The sequence below is a fragment of the Boleophthalmus pectinirostris genome, unplaced genomic scaffold, assembly GCF_026225935.1.
Source record: "Boleophthalmus pectinirostris isolate CB_2022bp ecotype Guang Dong unplaced genomic scaffold, ASM2622593v1 HiC_scaffold_23, whole genome shotgun sequence".
NCBI lineage: Eukaryota > Metazoa > Chordata > Actinopteri > Gobiiformes > Gobiidae > Boleophthalmus > Boleophthalmus pectinirostris.
The window spans coordinates 22,700,894-22,721,434 of record NW_026571207.1 but is presented as its reverse complement, the minus strand read 5'-3'; the positions used below and the strand labels follow the sequence as shown (position 1 = coordinate 22,721,434).

Sequence of the window (20,541 nt, the reverse complement as noted above, 5' to 3'; positions counted from 1 at the left end):
GCGTGCGCGATGACGTCACTGCTTGTTGTGGCGGTGATCCTCCCTGCGCTCCGCTCCGCCGCGCTCCGCTCCTCCGCGCTCCGCTGCCGCTGGAGTTAGCTCTTCACCGGAGAAGAGCCGTCGTGACAGCCGTCCTGTTCCACTTTCGGGGCAGATTACTGTGTGTGCTATACTGACAGAGAGAATTTACTTTATTTTTCGATGCATGGGAGTGTCATCGGAGCGCGCAAAGGAGAAGGTAGGTCCTTGCCGCCTGTCTGTTCGTCCGAGTCTAGTTCAGCTCCGGCCCGAGTACCGCAATGCAACCGAGACAAAGCTCTATGTACAATACGGGCCGGGTTGCTATCATGGCAAATGTACGCCCAAATCTATTAGTAGAAGATGATTACGAGTTGTGTGCGGGGCGTATGTGTGTGCGTGTGTATAAGCCGCGGAGTGCCAGCGGTGCGGCGGTGTGTCATACGCGAGTGACTTCATACCTCCGTGTGTGTGTGTACAAGTGTGCGATTGTGTGGAGGCGTATGTGTGTACGTGAGCCTTATTTCACCAGAGACAGACAAAGTTAAGGAGATTAACAGTGATTGTCGGCATTACTGTAGTGTTATATAGGCTACCTAGAGTCTATCGTAGACCTAAGACTGTGCGCAAATCAATTATTTGAAATAGTTAAACCAAATGTCTATTTCAAAATTGTGTAACGTTAGGTTATTTGGTGTGATATGCAGATGTTACGTCTCCATACGTCATGTTATAAACTTGTAATTACCGTGGCTGAATGACTTGCATACTGTAGGTTGTGTCTTTACGCACACAAAAGGCTATACGTATCAGGGCATGTCTAGGCTGTCGTCATTTGCACTGGGCCCTATTAAGTTAAGGGTCAAAAAAAAAAAAAAAAAAAAAGGATGCTCTGAAAAGAATAAAATGCCTTGAAGATGAAAGGATCCCTCATAACCTTACCCTACCGAACAATGCATTTAAGGTTTGGTGATACTTACACTCATCTCATGTCTTTATTCTAAACCTTATCAGAGAGGTCTTTAGATGACAAAATTAACACCATTGCCAATATATATATATATATATATATATATATATATATATATATATATATATATATATATATATATATATATATATATATATATATATATATATATATATATATATATATAATACAAAATACAGTGAACTAGGGGTAAAAAAGACCATAGATATTTCTTATCCCAAACGCCATAATAACTTAAAAAGCAAACAATATAGTCATCACTTAATGGCGTCTATGTCTATGTCGCATGATTCTGGGGGCCATGCTAATCTGATCTCACTGAGCTCCGCCAGCTCCCTCTCCCCCCAGAGCCCAGGGCTACTCTCCACGCAAGTCACCTGGACAGAGGACGGGAGAAAACATGTGTAGTTAACTTCTCCTCCTCTCTTTGTACAGTAATTACATTTTTAGAGCAGATATTAATCTTACTGACAATGCCTCATGTTGTTATTATTGTTTACAGTCTAAGATGCAACAACTGATTCAGCATTATACTATATAAAACCAGCATATAGAAATTTCACTTTGTTAAAATTGTAGAAATACAAATGATGAGGGTTAGGGGTTAGGGCTAGATTCAGTTAGAATACTCATACACTACAGTGCATTTGATAAACCCAGTTAGCTTTGATGTAGGCCTTCATTTCTTTGTCCTCATTTACTGGCAAAGGCAACTAAAACATATCACAGTTTTGATGAGAGAGTTTATGTGACCTGCACAACACTTAACTAGGACAGGGGAATTAATAATAATAATAATAATAATAATAATACTTGTATAACATTTTTCTTGACATTCAAAGATGCTTCAAACAGTCAAAACACATGACAAAAATAGATAAAAATGAGATGCAGTTATTTGTAGGCCAATTACAGGGTCCCTCATGATTTGATATGCAATACATGGCTCACGATATATAGTAATAAATAGTGATATGTGCAATAATAAAAAAAATACGTGGTATTCTGCAATATATCACAATTAGTATTTCTTTGTTCTTTCAGTATTGATATTTCTATATTTTGGCACAGTGTTGTCTTGTAAAATCATTACACAATATGTTTAATATCCAAGATTGCCAAAATGAGGTTAGAGGTACGGCCATGTTTCTAAAAAAAACAAATATTATGAAATTTTGTATAGCTGTTAAGAGGGTGGACATATGGAATAGTTGTACAGAAAAACTTAAATAGTGTACCTCTCTTCTACTTTAAAATTTACCTAAATAGTTAACCCGGTGCAGATGAAATATGATACTTTTCTACAGTACTCTGCTGTATTGTTATTGTATTGCCTCATTTATTTAGCTATTTTTTATTAATATGAATGATGCTATGACAGAAATAAAAGTAGGCATAATAAGCTTACATCTGGTACCTGTACACACATGTTAAAGGACCGATATTATGCTATTTTCTGATCTATGCTATAATGTTGTGTTCTTTCTTCATCACAAACATACAAGGTGTTGTGTTTTGTTTCATTCACACATTTAACACACAAACCCTGCACATTTAAGCTAAGTTCTTTTCTCAAACAAAAATGTTGTTCCACCTTGTTGTGTCATGTGTCAATACAGGAAGTACTCCACTGTGTTCTTGGACGTCATAAAACATCATTAGAATCATTTGGATGATTTTAATGCTGGAATTGCCAGTCTCTAGTGAATTAGTGGTATGTATGTAGCTGTTACTCTGAAAACTACCACTACATGATATCACAAGGTGGAACAGAGCATTTTCAGCGTTGGAGATGTAGACAGACAAACAGCAAAGGATTACTCAAGCACATGTGAATGAAGCAAAAAACAACTCCAGATATGATTTTGAGGAGTTAACATTATAACATGGCTAAAATCTCACGAGAGGCAATTTTGCATAATGTAGGAATAGAATAGATGCAGAATATACCTGTGACTGAAATAAACCTCTGGTCTCTATCTCAGGTCTGTATCTAATATGAATAAAGTATTAATAGTGTTTATAAGTCCCCTTTAGTCCAACTGGAAATGACTTGCTATATGAAGTTAACAGAACCTATTTACTTTGGCTTTCTTTAAGTAGGTGACCCAGGTGCCTGTACCCAAAGGCAAATATTTTTCCATTCTGTAGTCTGGACACAATGATGTAGTCCGAATGTCTCGCAAAAACCTAATACTTGTGTGATGTTCTGCCTCACGGATTGAATTAACTCTGATCTCATTCTTATATCTGCATCTACTCAACTTTATTCAGTTTGTACAGACAATTAAAATGCATTGTCTGTCAGGTTATGATAGATGGTTCTTTGTGGTAGGGGCTTGTGTGTGGAAGTTGTGTGTAGCAGGCATTGTAAAATAGAGCTTTTACAGTTTGTGCTATTAATCTTAAAATATAGGCCACATGTCTAGAGACCCGGGCAACACAGTCAACGCTGCGGCAGTCATATATTTATTTTTCTGTGCCAATGCAGAACGGCTCTGCCCACAATTCTAATATTTTATCACCAACTTCCTCGCTTCAGAGAGGGGTGAGGATACAGAGACTAGTGTCATGACGCAAAAAATTCAAACTCAATTTCAACACAAAGGAAATTAAAAAAAAATATTTAAAAATCAACACACAGTTACAGTACTTTAATTATGTGTTACCATCCGGTCATATATACTTCTGATAAAGCTTAAGATAACTAAAATTGTTCAGGAAGAGTCAAATTTCATTGATTGTTTAGTACTGATACTTGCTCAAAATAGTATCTAGTTTTGATACTAGTTTTAATACTGATTAGTATCTGACTTGTACTTTTGAGTAGAGAGAGACTGATATATTAATAAGGCCAATGTAAACACTTTTTAGAATATCGGCTTATATCTACAGAAGAGAGTGATATTTTTCTTTGACCAACCAGCTGTTTAAATCATATTCATAAAGCTTTATTTGAACACTTTGATATGAAGAGGTTACTGTACAATATACTGTATGTGACTATATGTGTACAATATACTGCTCTCTTACCTCTCTTATCCAGTCTGTACTAAATTAAAATACAATCAAGGGAAATAATCACATTCAGCCCCTGCATATCGGACAAAAAATATCAGTAAAGCTTTTCAGTTACTGGTTGCTCTGGATTCTTAACAACTGGTATCAGCCTTGGTCATAAAAAAAAAGAAACATATCAGTTGATAACCCTTTTGATAACCCTATCAGTAACTCTCATAAACTTTGGAAATCATAGGAGCAGGAACAATGAGAAAGAGAGCAGAAATGTTATGGGAGGCTTGAGAAGAGTTTGTTTTTTCTTTTTAGTGAAGTTAGAGAAACAGCTGTATGTTCTAAGGGAAAAGACACAAATAATTTTTCATAGAGGCTGCTCCAGACCTGCTCCTGCACCTGCTCCTGACGCTTTTATGTTGTTCATTCAGCTGTGAAATAAACTCAAGGAAATAGACAGATGGACCGCAGACTGCTGATGGTGCAAAACAACTTCAAATCATTTCATGGCATTTCTTAGTGAAATCTTTGGACATTATGTTGAGAAAATCAGAAAACAGATTTTGGTACTGATGATATCGGGGAATGTTTCTATCAGTATTATTAAAATGTATTGGACTGATATTTTATGCATTTTTTTTCTATTTTTAATGAAACTAGAAGAGCAACTTAGCTAAAAGTTTACATTGTCATCAACAAAAGTATAACAATTTAATTCTGTCAAACTAAGAGAGAGACTGTACCTGAAAGGCTAAGTCAAAAAGAAATATCCATGGCACTCTGCATGTTGTAAAAATAGTCCCCTATTACATCGCAGACAGCCCATTTAACTATGTCTTAGTTGTCTTAATATATTCTGTTATTATTTATGTCTGTGATTTTGTAAAGTTAACTACAATAGTGTAAATGTAACTACAACCTTACTATGTGTGGACCTTGCCACCAATTTTAAAATATTGATAATGATATCTGGAAATATCAGTTATTGGCTGAAAGAAATCCATATGGGACCATCTCTATTCTCTTCCATGAGAAATTCCCTCTGTCCAATCATTATGACTTTAGCCAAGAACAAAGGACAGCGTTTTTTATTCCCTCCTGTGGTGGGCAAATGACCTTGTAGAAAATGTTACATATCCAAGTCACAAGGTAAACAAGTAAACCAAAAAATGTTTGTGACGATATTCCTCCCAGTCCTATCTTCTTTCACTATTTGACCAAAGGGTCTTTCTCCTGAAACATATTTAGTTTTGAGGCTGTTGTGTGGATATCTCACACACACACACACACACACACACACATGTGCATGCACACACACACAAAAACACACGTGTGTTATGCAGAGAGATGGGCCAGCCTAACCATCTGTTGTGGCAGGCAAGTTTCTTAAAAGCCTAGGTGCCCTTTCTAACATAAGGTATCATACTGTAACTCAGAGTTAAGTTATTACTCAGATGGTCAATATCATTTTAAGATGGCATTCATTCCATGTTACACAGTGACACATTTTACACAAGTCATACAGTATCTCAATTAGGGATGCACCAATTGCTGTACTGGTAGTGAATATTGGTGCTGAACCATGAAAATTATATAACTATATAACTATAACTGGATGTAGTTTAGCTGATTTAAGTGATTCAGTTGATTTCTTATTTTTTCTAGCTGTTTTTGTATATTTGTGTATTTGGTTTGCTCAAAGTTGGGATAATAACTAAAATAAATTAAATGTCCTAAAATGTAGTGGAGTAGTACAGATACCTGCTCTCAAATGTAAAAAATTTAAAATGTAAAAGTAAAAAGTATCTACTGTAACATGTACTGTAAATTATAGATACTAAAAGTATTGTACTTTCACTTTTGTACTTCTTTAACTTCCACCACAGCTTCTCTCATTGTGTTTGTGACATTCCTGCGATACACTGAGACCAAATAATTTAAGGACAGAACAGCAGTTTAGGAGATTACACTGTCTCCATTTGAGTTGGGGAAAAGTTGGATTTTGTCCTTGTAATGGACATATGTGGGAGAACGAAACGTGATTCCATCAGCCTGAGGAGCTTAAGCCTGTCTCTCTCACTCCCCCACTCTCTCTCTAACTCTCACACACACACACATACACACACACACACAAAACTCCCTCCACCTCTCTGTCTCCCTCTCTCTTTTTCTCTCTTGCTCACACGCACACGCACATGCGCACACACACACACATGCACCCCTCCCTCTCTCTGTCTCCCTCCCTCTCTCTTGTTACAAACATTTACAGCTGGACTGCACCTTTGTCAGCTCCACAGCTTGAGCAGTGAGCGATCTTTGGCTCAGACTGAGAGAGCCATGCCAGCCTCTGACACATGGAGCCATATTAGGGACCTCTGGTTTCGGGGCATCACATGAGTAATTGAGAGCATTTGGAAAAGGCTTTAATCTGTCACTCATGCATACTACTATAACACTGACATGTAATAAGTTTTGTCTGTCAGTATTGAGAATGGAGATTTATTGAGTGGCTGCAAACATTTTATTTTGAAGGGACCAAAATTAGAAAGAGGGGTCTATCATCTATAATAAGAGAACCACAGAATAGAACTTGTGTAATCTTCCAAACAAGGAAATCATCTGCACTTTTGCGTTTCATTTTGCAGTCCTTTTCCTCTGTCTGTGTGGTAACTATAGCTCAACCAAGCAGTTTATGGACATGCTTTAATTACCACATCTCCCACATTTTACTGAGACAGTCCATAAAATAAAAAATGCTTTAATTAAACTTATTCACCCCACAAATATTTCTATGGATATGTCACTGCTCTGCCTGGAATGTTCCACATTATGACATTAAACAGTTTTGCCTTTACAGTTCTACCTTAGATTTATTACATTACAGGTGGTTTTAAATTTAATCTAACGTCTCAATATATAAGTAAAACATGCAAGATACAAAATTGAGTAAAAAGTTTATATAAAAGAGATACAACACTTCATGAAGGATAACTTTGCTACAAAACAATGTACAATAAGAGGCTATGACTATGGTTATGTACAGCAGTGACAGCAACAGGAAGGGAGACTGTTGGACTCTCTCCTTCTCACAAACATGGGTCTCTACAATCACTGGGATGTTTTTGTGTTTCCACAGACAGCCCTGGTGCTCCTAACTGTTGGGCAGGATGAGTGAGGCGGACACACAGTTTTACAGCGTACAGGTGGTAGACTCCACCTTCACTGTGCTCAAGCGCTACCAGCAGCTGCGCGCCGTCGGCTCCGGGGCCCAGGGCATCGTCTGGTAAGAGCCACATGTCACTTTATTGATTTCACTACTGCGTTACCTTGGTTCTAGTTTTATGTACATTTTATAATAATGCATCAGTTTTTATATAGCGCTTTTTTGGACACTCAAAGACGCTTTACAGAGCATTATTCATTCACTCCATACCTGGCAGTGATAAGCTACTATTGTAGCCACAGCTGCCCTGGGGCAGACTGACATAAGTGAGGCTGCCAATCTGCGCCATCAGCCCCTCCAACCACCACCATCACTCAAACACACACCACATTCATCCTAGGCAATGTGGGTGAAGTGCCTTGCCTAAGGACACAAACAACTGCCGCCCCACTGTGGCACCTGAATTTCCCAGTGGTCTCCCATCCAAGTACTAACCAGGCCCAGCCTTGCTTAGCTCCTGAGATCTGACAGGATCAGGCTTTGCCAAGCAGGTATGGCCACAATGGAGCATTATCAATACAATTTGTACAACATGATGCTCTGTTTCACCTTGTGATGTCATGAAGTGGTAGTTTTCAAGTTAACAGTTACCTTTTACCTTACGTTCAGTAGAGATGGGCAATTCTAGGGCTGAAATTATCCAAATCTTAAAGATGCTTTGTGGAGGGTCTGCCGCCTGCTTGTCTCCATAGAGATGTTATTACTTTTCCTAAATGTTCCACAATATAGCCATTAACTTAAATATCACAAGCCAAGTTACATTTCAGGTCTATTTCAATATATCTATGTTTTAAGCACATTTATGTATGTTTGAAGCACATTTAAAAACATATTAGCACTCATGCCTCACAGCAAGAAGTTTCCGTGTTCGATCCCCGGGACGCCTTGGCCTTTCTGTGTGGAGTTTGCATGTTTCTCCCCATGTCTGGATGGGTTTACTTTGGGCGTTCTGGTTTCCCCCATCAACCCAAAACATGCTACATAGGTCTCCAGTGATGAACAGCTGATAGCTAAGGTCAATTAATCTTCCTACAGGTGGAAATTAGCACTGGTGCTACCACCTGGTACAATATCTGGTACAAATCTCTCCTGTTAAGGTTAATGTAGATTGTGCACTGTCCCTGCCCCATTAAATAAATAAACTAAACATTGTCTGTACTATTGTGGAATACAAAGGACTTTGTATATAAATGTATCCTTATGTCCGATCATACTGGCTCTATGACTATGAAGTAGTCAGTCAGTAACAAGATCTATGCATACAGTACCTGCCTATTATCTGTTTCAACATTATACAGTTCAGTTCTTTTATTTTTGCTTCAAATTACACAAAATTGACTCTTGTGAACTTTAATCCATGTAAGAATGTTGTTATCTCCTCAGAAACATACCTAGAGTTGTGTTTTGTTTCATTCATACATTTAAGTAATCCTTTATTATTAGTCTGTTTATATCACCAAAGCTCAAAATGCTCTGTTCCACCTTGTGATGTCATGAAGTGGTAGTTATTAATTTAACGTCTCCTTTTGCCTTTAGTTTATTAGAGATGGGCAATTCCAGAGCTGAAATTATCCAAATAATTTTAGTGTAGCCTTATGGAGTTTAAAAACATAGTGGCGCACTTCCTGTATTATCACATGACATCAAAAGGTGGTACAGAGTGTTTTCTGTTTGAGGGAAGAACTCAGCTTAAATATGCAGGGTTTGTGTGTAAAACATGTCTGAATGAAACAAAACACAACCCCAGGTATGTTTGTGATGAGGAAACAATGTTATAAAATGAAACAGAAAACACACCAAAGTTCTTGTAGAGGTGAAAATGCGAGGCAGAGTAACTTAAAAGTGACAATATTACAGCATAGAACAGAAAACAGCATGATATGGGCCCTTTAATGTAGCACCTATAGTAGATCGTATGCACAGATTTTGATGAATTAACTTGTTCTTTCTTTTCCTGTCTTCTGTACATTTTGTCTGCAGCTCTGCATTAGACACTGTGCTGGGGATACCAGTGGCTGTGAAAAAGCTGTGTAGGCCTTTCCAGAACCAGACCCACGCTAAACGGGCCTACAGAGAGCTGGTGCTGCTAAAATGTGTCAACCACAAAAATGTGAGTCTTCTTTCTGCTCATACCCATGACAAATGTGATCCGTACAGAATATACAGTAAAGCTTCTATAAAAAATAGTCCAGCAGTTAAAGGATAGATGACTTTATTGTGCTTTTAAACATAGTATAACCCACAGCTGTATTTTAATTGATTCATGCAGATTTGAGTAATCCTCTGTGATAATGCATTAGAGGCTTGAGTGCTTGGAAAAATCACATTATCACCCAACCCATGTCTGCCTAGTGCTACATAGGGTTCAAAATTGTCAATGTAGTCATTTTTCAACAGCAGGTAATGGATGTATATGATACTGTGGTCTATCATCTCTGCAGTTTTGAACAGGAAGTTAATTAATGTTTTTTTTTATTTATTTATTTTTTTAAATTAAGCTGTTTTAGAACAATATTGCAGATTATAATGAATAAAATGCTAAATATTTATCTATGTGTGTTATAGGTTCATACTAAATACCTGAAAAAAGCATACACCATTTTAAAAAGATTTTTTTTAAGAATTCATTGTCAAAAATGTGCATGACCCACAAAGAAGATTCTAGTTGGGGAAAGTTGCATTTGTTTCTTGCTCCAAATGAAAGTTGTGTTAACTTGGGTGCCCGGGGCTGCTTGCTTCCACTGTGCAGTATTTGTGGATGGAGCAGAGTGGACTAATGGGCTGTATCTCTCTTGTTGCAGATCATCCGTCTGATCAATGTATTCACGCCTCACAAGTCTCTGGAGGAGTTCCAGGACCTGTGAGTGGCACTTCCTTTAAAACTCTGAATCTCCTCTGATCACCATGACTCAGGCACTTCAGTCAATCACCTAGTATCGTTTTCACTTCTACTCTTCTCTCTCTTTATAAGCAGAAGGAATATAGTGTCCTGACAATTTGTGTCCATTGATATTTTGCATTTGATGTCACCAATATTCCCATTGGGTGTGAGGCTAACTTAAAGCACTGCTCTGTTAGAAGATCTGCTACTCAATTTAGACTTTAATCTGAGCTTTATTTTAGCACAGTCTGACCACAAAGAGTCGACTTGGTTAGAACTACAGCAGGTGAGATGATTTGTGTGCTTAAACAAGTCTCTTACATGTATAATTACTCATCTCATATATCATAAACACTTGTATTGAACATAGGCTCCTGAAAATGCATTGTTTAAAATCCATTTTGTGTTTTTGGCAGTGTTGTTGTGTTTGCTAATGTGTGCATCGCCATGGTAACTTCTGCCAATAAAGATGCATGTAGAGCACCCAATTTTAATGCATGGGTCACTAGTGGACATTCAATTAAGATACAGTTTACACTTTAAAGTGTTCAAAAGTTCATAACTTGTCTTTATCATTCCTAGGGTTATAAACAGATAAAACCTGGAAAAAGTATGACATCATATCTGTTTGAATATATAGCTGAATCAAGCTCCCATGGGCCTGTTTTCGACCAGCTTAACCCCTGCTTTGCCAAAAAGATGACTGACTTGATATTCAGCTGTGTATGTATTGTACTGTGTCTTTCGTATTGAAAGACACAATAATGTTTATATAAGCAGGAGCCTCATATACTGGTGGATTTGTATGCACTGTCTGTCCAGTTGTCCAGTTGTTTCACTTTTTATATTCTGTGCGGTAAAGTGTGTAGGTGTAGATTCAGATAACATTATGACCTGCAGTATGTGGGTTTACTCAGTGGGCAAAGAATGACTACATATAGATTCTGCTGGACATAAATAATAGATGTGTTTTCTGTTCATGAATAGTATGACAATGAATTTGCTACAGATAATATCCAGTAAAGTGACTGTATTTCCATATTTGTATACTGTGGTGTATGCAGGTACCTGGTGATGGAGCTGATGGATGCCAGCCTGTTACAGGTGATCCACATGGACCTGGACCATGAGAGGATGTCCTACCTGCTCTACCAGATTCTCTGTGGCATTAGGCATCTCCACTCAGCTGGCATCATCCACAGGGTCAGGGCAGCATACTGCACACACACTCGCACACACACACACACATGCACACACACGTGCACGCACACACACACACACAGACATGTGCGCACACACACACACACACACACACACACACACACACACACACACACACACACACACACACACACACACACACACACACACACACACACACACACACACACACACACACACACACACACCTACACGCACACACACACACACACACACACACACACACACACACACACACACACACACACACACACGCACACACACACACACACACACACACACACTGTATTAAAATGTTTTATATTGTTTTGTGTATTTGTGTCTCAGGATCTGAAGCCCAGTAACATAGTAGTAAAGTCTGATTGCACTCTGAAGATCCTGGACTTTGGTTTGGCCAGGACAGCCTGCACTAACTTCATGATGACTCCGTACGTGGTGACCAGATACTACAGAGCGCCAGAGGTCATCCTGGGCATGAAGTACAAGGAGAATGGTAAGAATTGACTATTTGATTATTGCACATGACGAGTTTTACTGCACTTTGGGAGAGTTGTGTTATAGAACTTTAACTCATTACACATGTATTTACTCTGCATGACTCTGCTTCAGTGGACCTGTGGTCAGTCGGCTGCATAATGGCTGAAATGATTTCTCACAAAGTCCTCTTTCCTGGGAAGGACTGTATCCTTACTTCTTTTCTTTTCCCTTGCAGTTTTCATCTGTCTGTGGAGAAAAATCCCGCACACCGTCTTACTTGCAAATTGTGAAATTTATTAGGACAAACCGTGCAACGTTTCGGCACTAGGCCTTCGTCAGCAAACAGGTTGCCTGACGAAGGCCTAGTGCCGAAACGTTGCACGGTTTGTCCTAATGAATTTCACAATTTGCAAGTCAGACGGTGTGCGGGATTTTTCTCCATGTTCTTGGGTTGCTCCCTCTCCTCCGACGCACCCATCTCTAGTAATTGATGTGTGAGGCTCTAATTTTTTTTATTTTTTCAAGTTTTCATCTGTCTACAAGTAACCTTTTTTAGATTTTAGGAAAAATCTTCAAAAAGTCAAGAGCAGTTATATGGACTGAACTGTCTCAAAACTTTAGTGTAAACTCATCTTAACCTTAAGTGCTTATTATTGATATGGAGAGGAGGCAGTGCTAGAGCATAGAGCTTTTAGTGTAATTATTATGAATTAATCATTGCATGTATATAGTGCCTTTCAAGACACGCAAAGCGCATTAGAGTTCATTCACTCTACACCCTATGGTGGAAAGCTACTATTGTAGCCACAGCTGACCTGGGGCAGACTGAAGGGGACAAGGCTGCAATCTGCGCCATCGGCCCCTCCGACCACAACCGACACTTACGCATGCTCCACTTTCTTACCAGGCAATGTGGGTGAAGTGTCTTGCCTAAAGACACAATGATAGTATTGCCACTGGCGCCCCCCTGTGGCACCTGGAATTCCCAGTGGTCTCCCAACCAAATACCACCCAGGTTTGGCCTTGCTTAGCTTCTGAGATCTGATGAGATCAGGCTGTGACAAGCTGGTAAGGCTTAGCTTTATCTGTAAGAGAAGCTGTACAGGAGCTTATTGGCTATATATATTTTCTCTAACACAAACAGTCCAATAGAAGAGCGGTAGGCAGGCTCATTCCACCTCTGTATGCAGTGAGCACATGCCCGCGGAGAGAGAGGCAGACAGCTGTGTAAGCTGATAAGGCCAGAGGAAAGCTTGGGAGGCTGCTTCTGTTTCACAAGTCCCAGAGAAAAGACGAAAAAAGCTGAAGATGAATATGAAAAACGAGGCAAATGATGTGGTGCATTGTGTGGTGGTGTTGCTGTAAACCACTGCTGTAGCATGCAGTAGTCCATGTGCCTGACCTTCACTCCATCTTGTGCTGGTCCTGTTTAATGTTGTGTACCATGTATTGAACACGTCTGTCCCTGTGTTTGTGCCTCGTGTCTCTGATCACAGTGGACATCTGGTCGGTGGGGTGCATTATGGGAGAGATGGTCAAAGGCAGCGTCATCTTCCAGGGGACTGACCGTATCCTTCCCTGCACTGTTGTCATGTCTCACACATCACACCTTCCTGAGAAAAACACCACTCGTTTTGATTTATTCTGTCCTTTCCCCCTCAGTCTTATCTTCTGCCTGATGCTCTTGATGTTCTTCCCTTAATGTTTGTGGTTCTGTCTTCATCTACTTATGCATTTTTATCAACAGGTGTTGTTTGCCTCTCTTGTCTCTTGTTATCTCCTCCCCTGTACACTGTGCCGAAATTTGCCATTTTGACACTAGCTTTAGCATTTGCTTGTTCATTCATATTGATATCACACTCTTGGAATGAAGGCAGGAGCTAGTATTAATTAAGTAATTATTCTCTATGTATTTTTAATATTCCAAAAAATATCCAAAAGAAAAATAAATCACAAATTAATCAGATTCAAATCATTTACAAGTAGGGTTCTCAAAACAATAGATTAAAACTAGATACTCACTTGAAGTATCAATATTGAAAAAAGTCTGACCTTTGTTGAAATGCTCAGAACTGGTAAAAGACCGCATGGTACAATTACAGAAATAACAATATTATTGTGTTGAAAATTACATTCTGCTTTATAAAAAGTAAGAGTTTTTATTATCATTGTGGTATTAAAATCTATATCAAATATCTTGTCTTTTCCTTAGTATCAAAATCAAGAAAAGTACTGCCATTACTCCAAGTAGTATATTGAAAAGTATATTGAAAAGTGACTCATCTCAGTTAAATACATTTTAAATAGTCTGATGTCATCTGAAACCCAGCAAATCAAGTGGAGCGTATTTTTCCATAACTAGCCCTGTGCTCAGATATCGACCAGTGGAATAAGGTAATTGAGGTCCTTGGCACGCCCAGTCTGGAGTTTATGAACCGACTGATGGAGACTGTCAGAAACTACGTGATGAACAGGCCACAGTATCCGGGAGTCAGCTTCGCCGAACTGTTTCCGGATTGGGCTTTCCCCTTCGAGACTGAACATGACAAACTCAAAAGTAAGATCTATATGCTATCAATGTACTTTCTCATGTCTGCAGAAAACATCAAGGTATTTATTTAAGTATTTAAGTTTTTCTATTGCTCAAAATCCCCATGAAAAACATATTTACAAACTGTGAGCAGGTTCACCTCTCCACAGCTCTGACCTATAACTTGGCTTGATGATGCCCCTGCTTGTCTTATGAGATAAATATGTTTTAATGCCATGCTGTGAACAATTCCAGGCAAAACAATAATATCTCATTGGAAACAGAGAGATGGCAGACCCTCCACCAAAAAGGTTACATAGTGCATCTTTAAGATGTGTTGAAAATTGTGGCTGTGACTTACCGTAGACCGCAGACTTGGCAGTACCACAAAGAGCTAATTTTAGCTTTATATTACCAGAAATCTTACTCAACATTGTCATCTCTCAGCACCCTCATCAAGTAAGGTGATGTCATGGGGCTGTTGCCTTAGTAACCCTGGTCTCTCGCTTTACCGTTGCCATAACAGCGTGTCAGGCCCGGGACCTATTGTCCAAAATGCTGGTCATTGATCCTGAATGCCGCATCTCTGTGGAGGAGGCCCTAAATCACCCCTATATCCACGTATGGTACGACCCAGCCGAGGCAGACGCGGTGAGTCCCATTCACTTTCATTATAATGACATCATCCTGTTCTCTTCTTATATAGAGAGCTTTCTTTATCTTTTCTGTTTGTTCTTGTCTTGTTCTACAGCCTCCTCCCCAGATCTCTGATAAGCAGCTGGAGGAGAGAGAGCACAGCATAGAGCAGTGGAAAGGTGGGAAACACTGCCCTCTACAGTACAAACTGTAACACAAACCACATCCACTTAGTATGAATTTAATTTAGCCCTCTCTAATTGTACTTGACGTTTTCCGTTTTGCAGAGCTCATTTACGAGGAAGTGATAGGCTGGGAAGAGAGGAATAAGAATGGACTGATGAAAGAAGATTGTTCAGGTTTGTACATTTCTTTATACCCAATCAAGCAGGTCTTATAAAAATCAGCATATGTTTTCATGTAATTTATACTTTAACTTTGCTGTTACTGCAAGTGGTTGGATTTGTTTTTAAAAATGTAATCAATTTAAAATTTTTAGATAGACAAAGAGTGGAGCTGGCTATGGACTGTTATATGTATGTATATATATATATATATATATATATATATATATATATATATATATATATATATATATATATATATATATATATATATATATATATATATATATATATTATTTTATACTTTTTTTTTTTTTTTTTTTTTTGGAAATGGAAAATTCACTTTTCTATAATGATTTGAACATTTTCTACAATGATTTGAACATTTTTGAAATTGTAAAATAATTGTTTTTACAGGGAACATTTGTTTTTTGTTTGTTTTTGTTTTTTCATGTCTATAGGTTCAGTATTTACAGCAATATTTAAAAAATAATAAACAGCTCAAAACATCTGCAATGTGCCAGTTTGAAGAAAATTTTTCATCTATTCAGGGGTTTCAGCTTCCTGTTATAGGCAACATTTTGAGGACTTTTTTTCCATTCAGAAGTTATAGCATGTTGTTTTAATTTGCTAATCGCTATGGCAACAGTCTTAATTTTCCATATTTCTGAAACCCATGGATAGGCTATTTAGAATGTTACGACATCACGTGCATGCAGCCTATTCAGAGGTCTGTACGTATCTCTCTAACCGTGCACCTGTTGGTTTCCGTTGGCTCGTGTTGCAGATGTGGTGTCAGGTTCCGCCTCCCAGTCGTCGTCAGCCAATGACATTTCCTCCATGTCCACGGAGCACACCTTGGCTTCAGATTCAGACAGCAGCAGCATTGACACGCTGACCGGGGCCCTAGAAGAGTGCCAGTGAGGGACATGCCAACCCACCAATTACCAGAATTTCATTTCATCGTCCGCCTTTATACTCAAGTAATAGGTCTATTTTTATATTTTCTTTCCATGTGCAAGCTGGTGGCTCTGATTGGTCCTCTTGAGACTCTGTCTGAGACTGCTACCATAAGGTCAAATTGATTATTGCTGAGGTCACATATGTTTGCATTCTATTTCAGGTTATTACATGTACGCAAATCTTAGTTTGAATGCATGAATATAATAGTTTTATTTTTTTTAGAAATATTACTTTGAGTTATTATAACCTATATGTTTGAGCAGAGATTCTCCTGCATGCAACGCCAAAATGAACAAAGATTAGAATTACTACAATGCACTAGTCATCCCATTTAAGAACTAATTTAGGTTGATAGATGGTGTAAATAAACTGAATTTTTGAATCATAATTTTGACTTCTAATATCAGATTTTTTTTTCTGTAGTAGCTTTATTGTTTTGTTTACAAATAGGTAGCTGATTTCTTCTGTATGTTGTAAGAGACTAATTTCAAAAAAGTACTATCTAAAGAAAGGCCACCATATACTTGTAAATCTTTAACAAATTGTGGAATATTTATTTTGTTTTGCAAAATGTTGCACACAATCAGCTCTGGGCCCATAGGGATTGCTCTGTGGTTTAATGCATGGACTGCTCCTTTTCTAAACCATTCCACCTGTGCTATAGAACAGTAACAGTATCAAGTCATCAGTAACCATCATGCAGCTACAAACACATCACCATGTTTAACTTGCATGACCACATTACACATAGTGACAAATGACAGCGATCTGATCTGGTCATTTTTTTTAATAACAGTTTGTTTTTGAAAGATGTAATTTGCCTTGTTAGCCTTTGTGTGTGCTAGTGTTCTCGTACTGTGTAGCACTCGTTTATGATCCCTGCTCCGTCCACGAAGCCCAAAGTCTTTGTTTGTGAAGAGGCTTGTGGAGACCTGACTGAGACCAGAGATGTCTCACATGAACTGTAACGTTGCTTTCAGCAGACATGATTGCACAATGTGATTGAGATAAGCAAGACAATAAGGAGTCGCTGAAGACTCATGCACTTGTATGTATCCACGTCATTATAAGAAAGACCTTATTTTGTCAGTCTTGCCTTAAATGACCCCAGATGTGGTGAGTTCACATGAAAATAAATACAGACTGAGTGTCATCCTGTCCATAATATTTGTGCCTGTGTCTCTTTTTAAGCAAGTTATATGTTATCATTTCTTGACCATTTAAAGGGCCCATATTACTCTTTTTTCTGATCTATGTGTAATGTTCTTTCCTCATCACAAACATACCTGGAGTTGTGTTTTGTTTCATGTAGTTAACACACAAATCTGGAATATTTAGGCTTATTTACTTCTCTCAAACAAAAAACACCTTGTGATGTTATGTGATAGATCACTTCAGCCCTGGAATTACCAAACTCTTGCCAAGTAAATCAAAGGTAAAAGGTAGCTGTTATGTTCTTAATGAAGCAAAACACAAATCTGAGTATGCTTTTGACAAGGTAACAACATTATACCATGTCTTAAAGTTCACCAGAGTCAATTTCACGTAATATAGGACCTTTAATTTTCAGGTGTTTTCAAAGTGCAACAGAGTGCAATTGAAATGGTCATCGTTCAGTCTCTTGTCTCAACCATACAGTTGGCATGAGACAGTTGCTGACTTAAAGCATTAACACAGATGTGAATGAATGAATACGCAAAGTTTATGTCATTAGAAAGTAAATCCTTATCAAAAGCTCTTGGCAATATTCTCTGTCTTCTTGGCCTCTTTGTTGAGCTCTCCAAAAGTGTCAAAGAACTGCTCCATCTCCCTCTGCAGAGCTGCGTTGCGTTGTTCTGCGGCAGTGCGCGCTTTCTCTGACTCTATGATTTTGGCCTGAACAATCTGGTACCAGTGACGCTGTTGGGCCAGGTTTGTTTTCAGACGAATCACCTCCACCTGCAGCTCCTCGTTCCTCTGCTCCAGGCTGTCGTCAAAAAGCACAAGAAGAAGAAAGCGATGATGACGATGAGTTAGTGGGGCAGAGTTGTTATGATTGCACATTGTAGTTTGTGGCTGACCCTGATGAACTCGTACTATTTTGCTGCTCACCAGACCAGTGCCAGAGTGACCTTACAGTGAGACTTGTCCTATCTATATCAGTAATAAATGAGGCATGTGTTGTGTCTAGGTCAGCAGCATGGCCTCCCAAATTAGCCCTCTTTCTCCAGTGTCACAGGTTCTTTCTATAGGTCAACACCACATGCTGTGCTTTTTTACTCCAACTCAAATTCTGTTACAATATCAGAATTTAAAATTATGAAAACTAGTTTAAATGATGAAAACTAGATTCAAATCAAACATTAGTTAAAACATTCACAACTAATACACTATAGCCTATAGAGTTATATTAGATATACTGTATATAGCAGTGTGTACTTTGTGTAAAGGGCTGCACTGGTCTAAACAGGATGTGAGGCCAAGCCAGAGGTCGAGACAGAAACCAGAGCTGCTCTGAGCTCCCAAACTCTGTCCTGGGAAAGTGCTTCTGGGAACAGCCCCAGGAGGGAGTGCACTCACTAAATTGAATGTGAGCGATAAAACACATAACCCTATTGAGAGAGACGCATCAGCTCTGTTCAGCTCCATAGAAACACACACAAAGCCTCCTACCTAGTAATGCGCTCCTCATACTCGTCTCTCTGTCGGGTGATCTGCTGCTGCAGGCTGGTGAGCACGCTGCGTAGGGCACTGGCTGAAGGGTCTGCCACAGGGACAGGAGGGGGAATCCGCACAGGTGCCTCTGAAGGCCAGGGCTCAGTCTGACACACCTGGGAACACACCTCCGCTTCCTGCTCCGAGATAAGCTCCAGATCTTTGGACTCTGGCAGGACGATCTCACAGGACGACCAGGGGCTCCGTTCCAGGCTCTCTTCTTCAGGCTCGGGGGGCCCTTGAACCTGCTGTGGGGCCCAGGCCTGGTACATGTGCTCCTGTGTTTCCATGGAGAAAACTGGCAGGTTATTAGGGGTAATGGCCTCAGGGATGTTGTCATAGAAAGACAGAGCGCTCCTATGTTCGGTGCTTTGTGATGGGCTGGGGCTGCGTTTCAGTGGAGCTCTGTCCTGTGCTCTCCAGAGGATTCCCTGGTCACTGTCTCCTCCTCTATCCCCCAGTTCTCCTCCATATCCTGGAAGGCCCAAAGCTCCTCTCCAGCTACAGTAACTGTGGTCTGGCCACAGGCCAGGCCCTCGGGCCCCAGTCACAGTGGGACCCAGAGCCACCGCCGGGACCAGCCCAGGCCGAGGGCCACAGGGGCCCGGGACAGTGGGCTGCTGAGCCCTGTGCTCCATATGGGCGTCCCTGGTGCTCCGGCTCTGGGCATGGGGCAGGCAGTTGTCGTAGATAGGGTCTGTGGAGCAGGAGCTGCCTGTGGGGGTCTGGACAGGCAGACAGTGCAGCTCCATGGTCCCGTCCAGAGCAGGGCCCCTCCCCTGGGCTCCTCCAGAAGAAGTGCCCTCACAGGCTGGCCGTGTGCCGTGAGCCTGACTCTGATACTCTGACTGCCTATGTTGTAGTACAGTGCTCCGGCCTGTGCATGTGTGTCTTATGTGTGTGTGTCTTTAAGACAGGCTTCAGCTGTTACTTAACAGCTTCTGAGGGAGGGAGCAGCCTGTAACAGAGTCCGCCTCATTCCAAAAGACAGTCACACATAACTGCAACCACAGAAATAGATAGTGGCCAATGGCCACACACAATGAACCCAATCATCTATCAGATTTGTACATGAATAACAATCTTTTTAACAGCACACAATTTCTCTGCTCATATGAGCCTGTTTTTCTTATTTGTCTTTGATTTCTGTACATGCCTTGTATGCGTACGCCTATGATAGATCACTACCCTGCTATTTGTAGGCAGAAAAAAATAAATACATTACCTTATAAAATAAAATATATTCATTTAAGTTGTGAGACCCAATCTGCATTACTTTAAATTCCATATTTTACAGTATGTAGCTGTTTTACTCACACAGCACTTACGTGGGTGCATCAGTCTAAACTGCCAATTTAACCTATGTCCACAAGGTGGCAGCACACACAAGATTATGAGGATTCCCCCATAAGTGAATCTTAACAGAATCCAAATGGAAAGCTTCATGAAACATGACTAAATAGTTTTTACTTGGATGTACTTTCATCACTTGGATACGGCCCAGATGTTTTTTCAGGCTGCTCCTTGTGTCCTCCACATTATTTCCTGTTC

The 20,541-nt window shown here is 39.7% G+C and overlaps 2 protein-coding genes and 1 pseudogene across 2 annotated transcripts; 1 reads left to right on the top strand and 2 right to left on the bottom strand.

Moving 5' to 3' along the window:
* The first annotated feature begins 37 nt into the window (after positions 1-37).
* mapk9 (mitogen-activated protein kinase 9) lies at positions 38-17,461 on the top strand. The gene is made up of 12 exons (XM_020922020.2): positions 38-238; positions 7,158-7,304; positions 9,225-9,354; positions 10,046-10,104; positions 11,190-11,328; positions 11,674-11,839; positions 13,320-13,391; positions 14,198-14,380; positions 14,880-15,004; positions 15,105-15,168; positions 15,277-15,348; positions 16,121-17,461. The coding sequence occupies exons 2-12, from the start codon at positions 7,189-7,191 to the stop codon at positions 16,255-16,257; spliced, it is 1,263 nt and encodes a 420-aa protein (XP_020777679.1). The 5' UTR covers positions 38-238; positions 7,158-7,188; the 3' UTR covers positions 16,258-17,461.
* On the bottom strand, positions 7,632-7,749 carry LOC129410774 (5S ribosomal RNA; annotated as a pseudogene).
* A 380-nt stretch (positions 17,462-17,841) lies between the features above and the next one.
* Positions 17,842-19,866, bottom strand: LOC110157640 (rho GTPase-activating protein 22-like). The gene is made up of 2 exons (XM_020921989.2): positions 18,949-19,866; positions 17,842-18,262 (listed from the first exon to the last, which is right to left on the bottom strand). The coding sequence occupies exons 1-2, from the start codon at positions 19,740-19,742 to the stop codon at positions 18,025-18,027; spliced, it is 1,032 nt and encodes a 343-aa protein (XP_020777648.1). The 5' UTR covers positions 19,743-19,866; the 3' UTR covers positions 17,842-18,024.
* Positions 19,867-20,541: the final 675 nt, after the last annotated feature.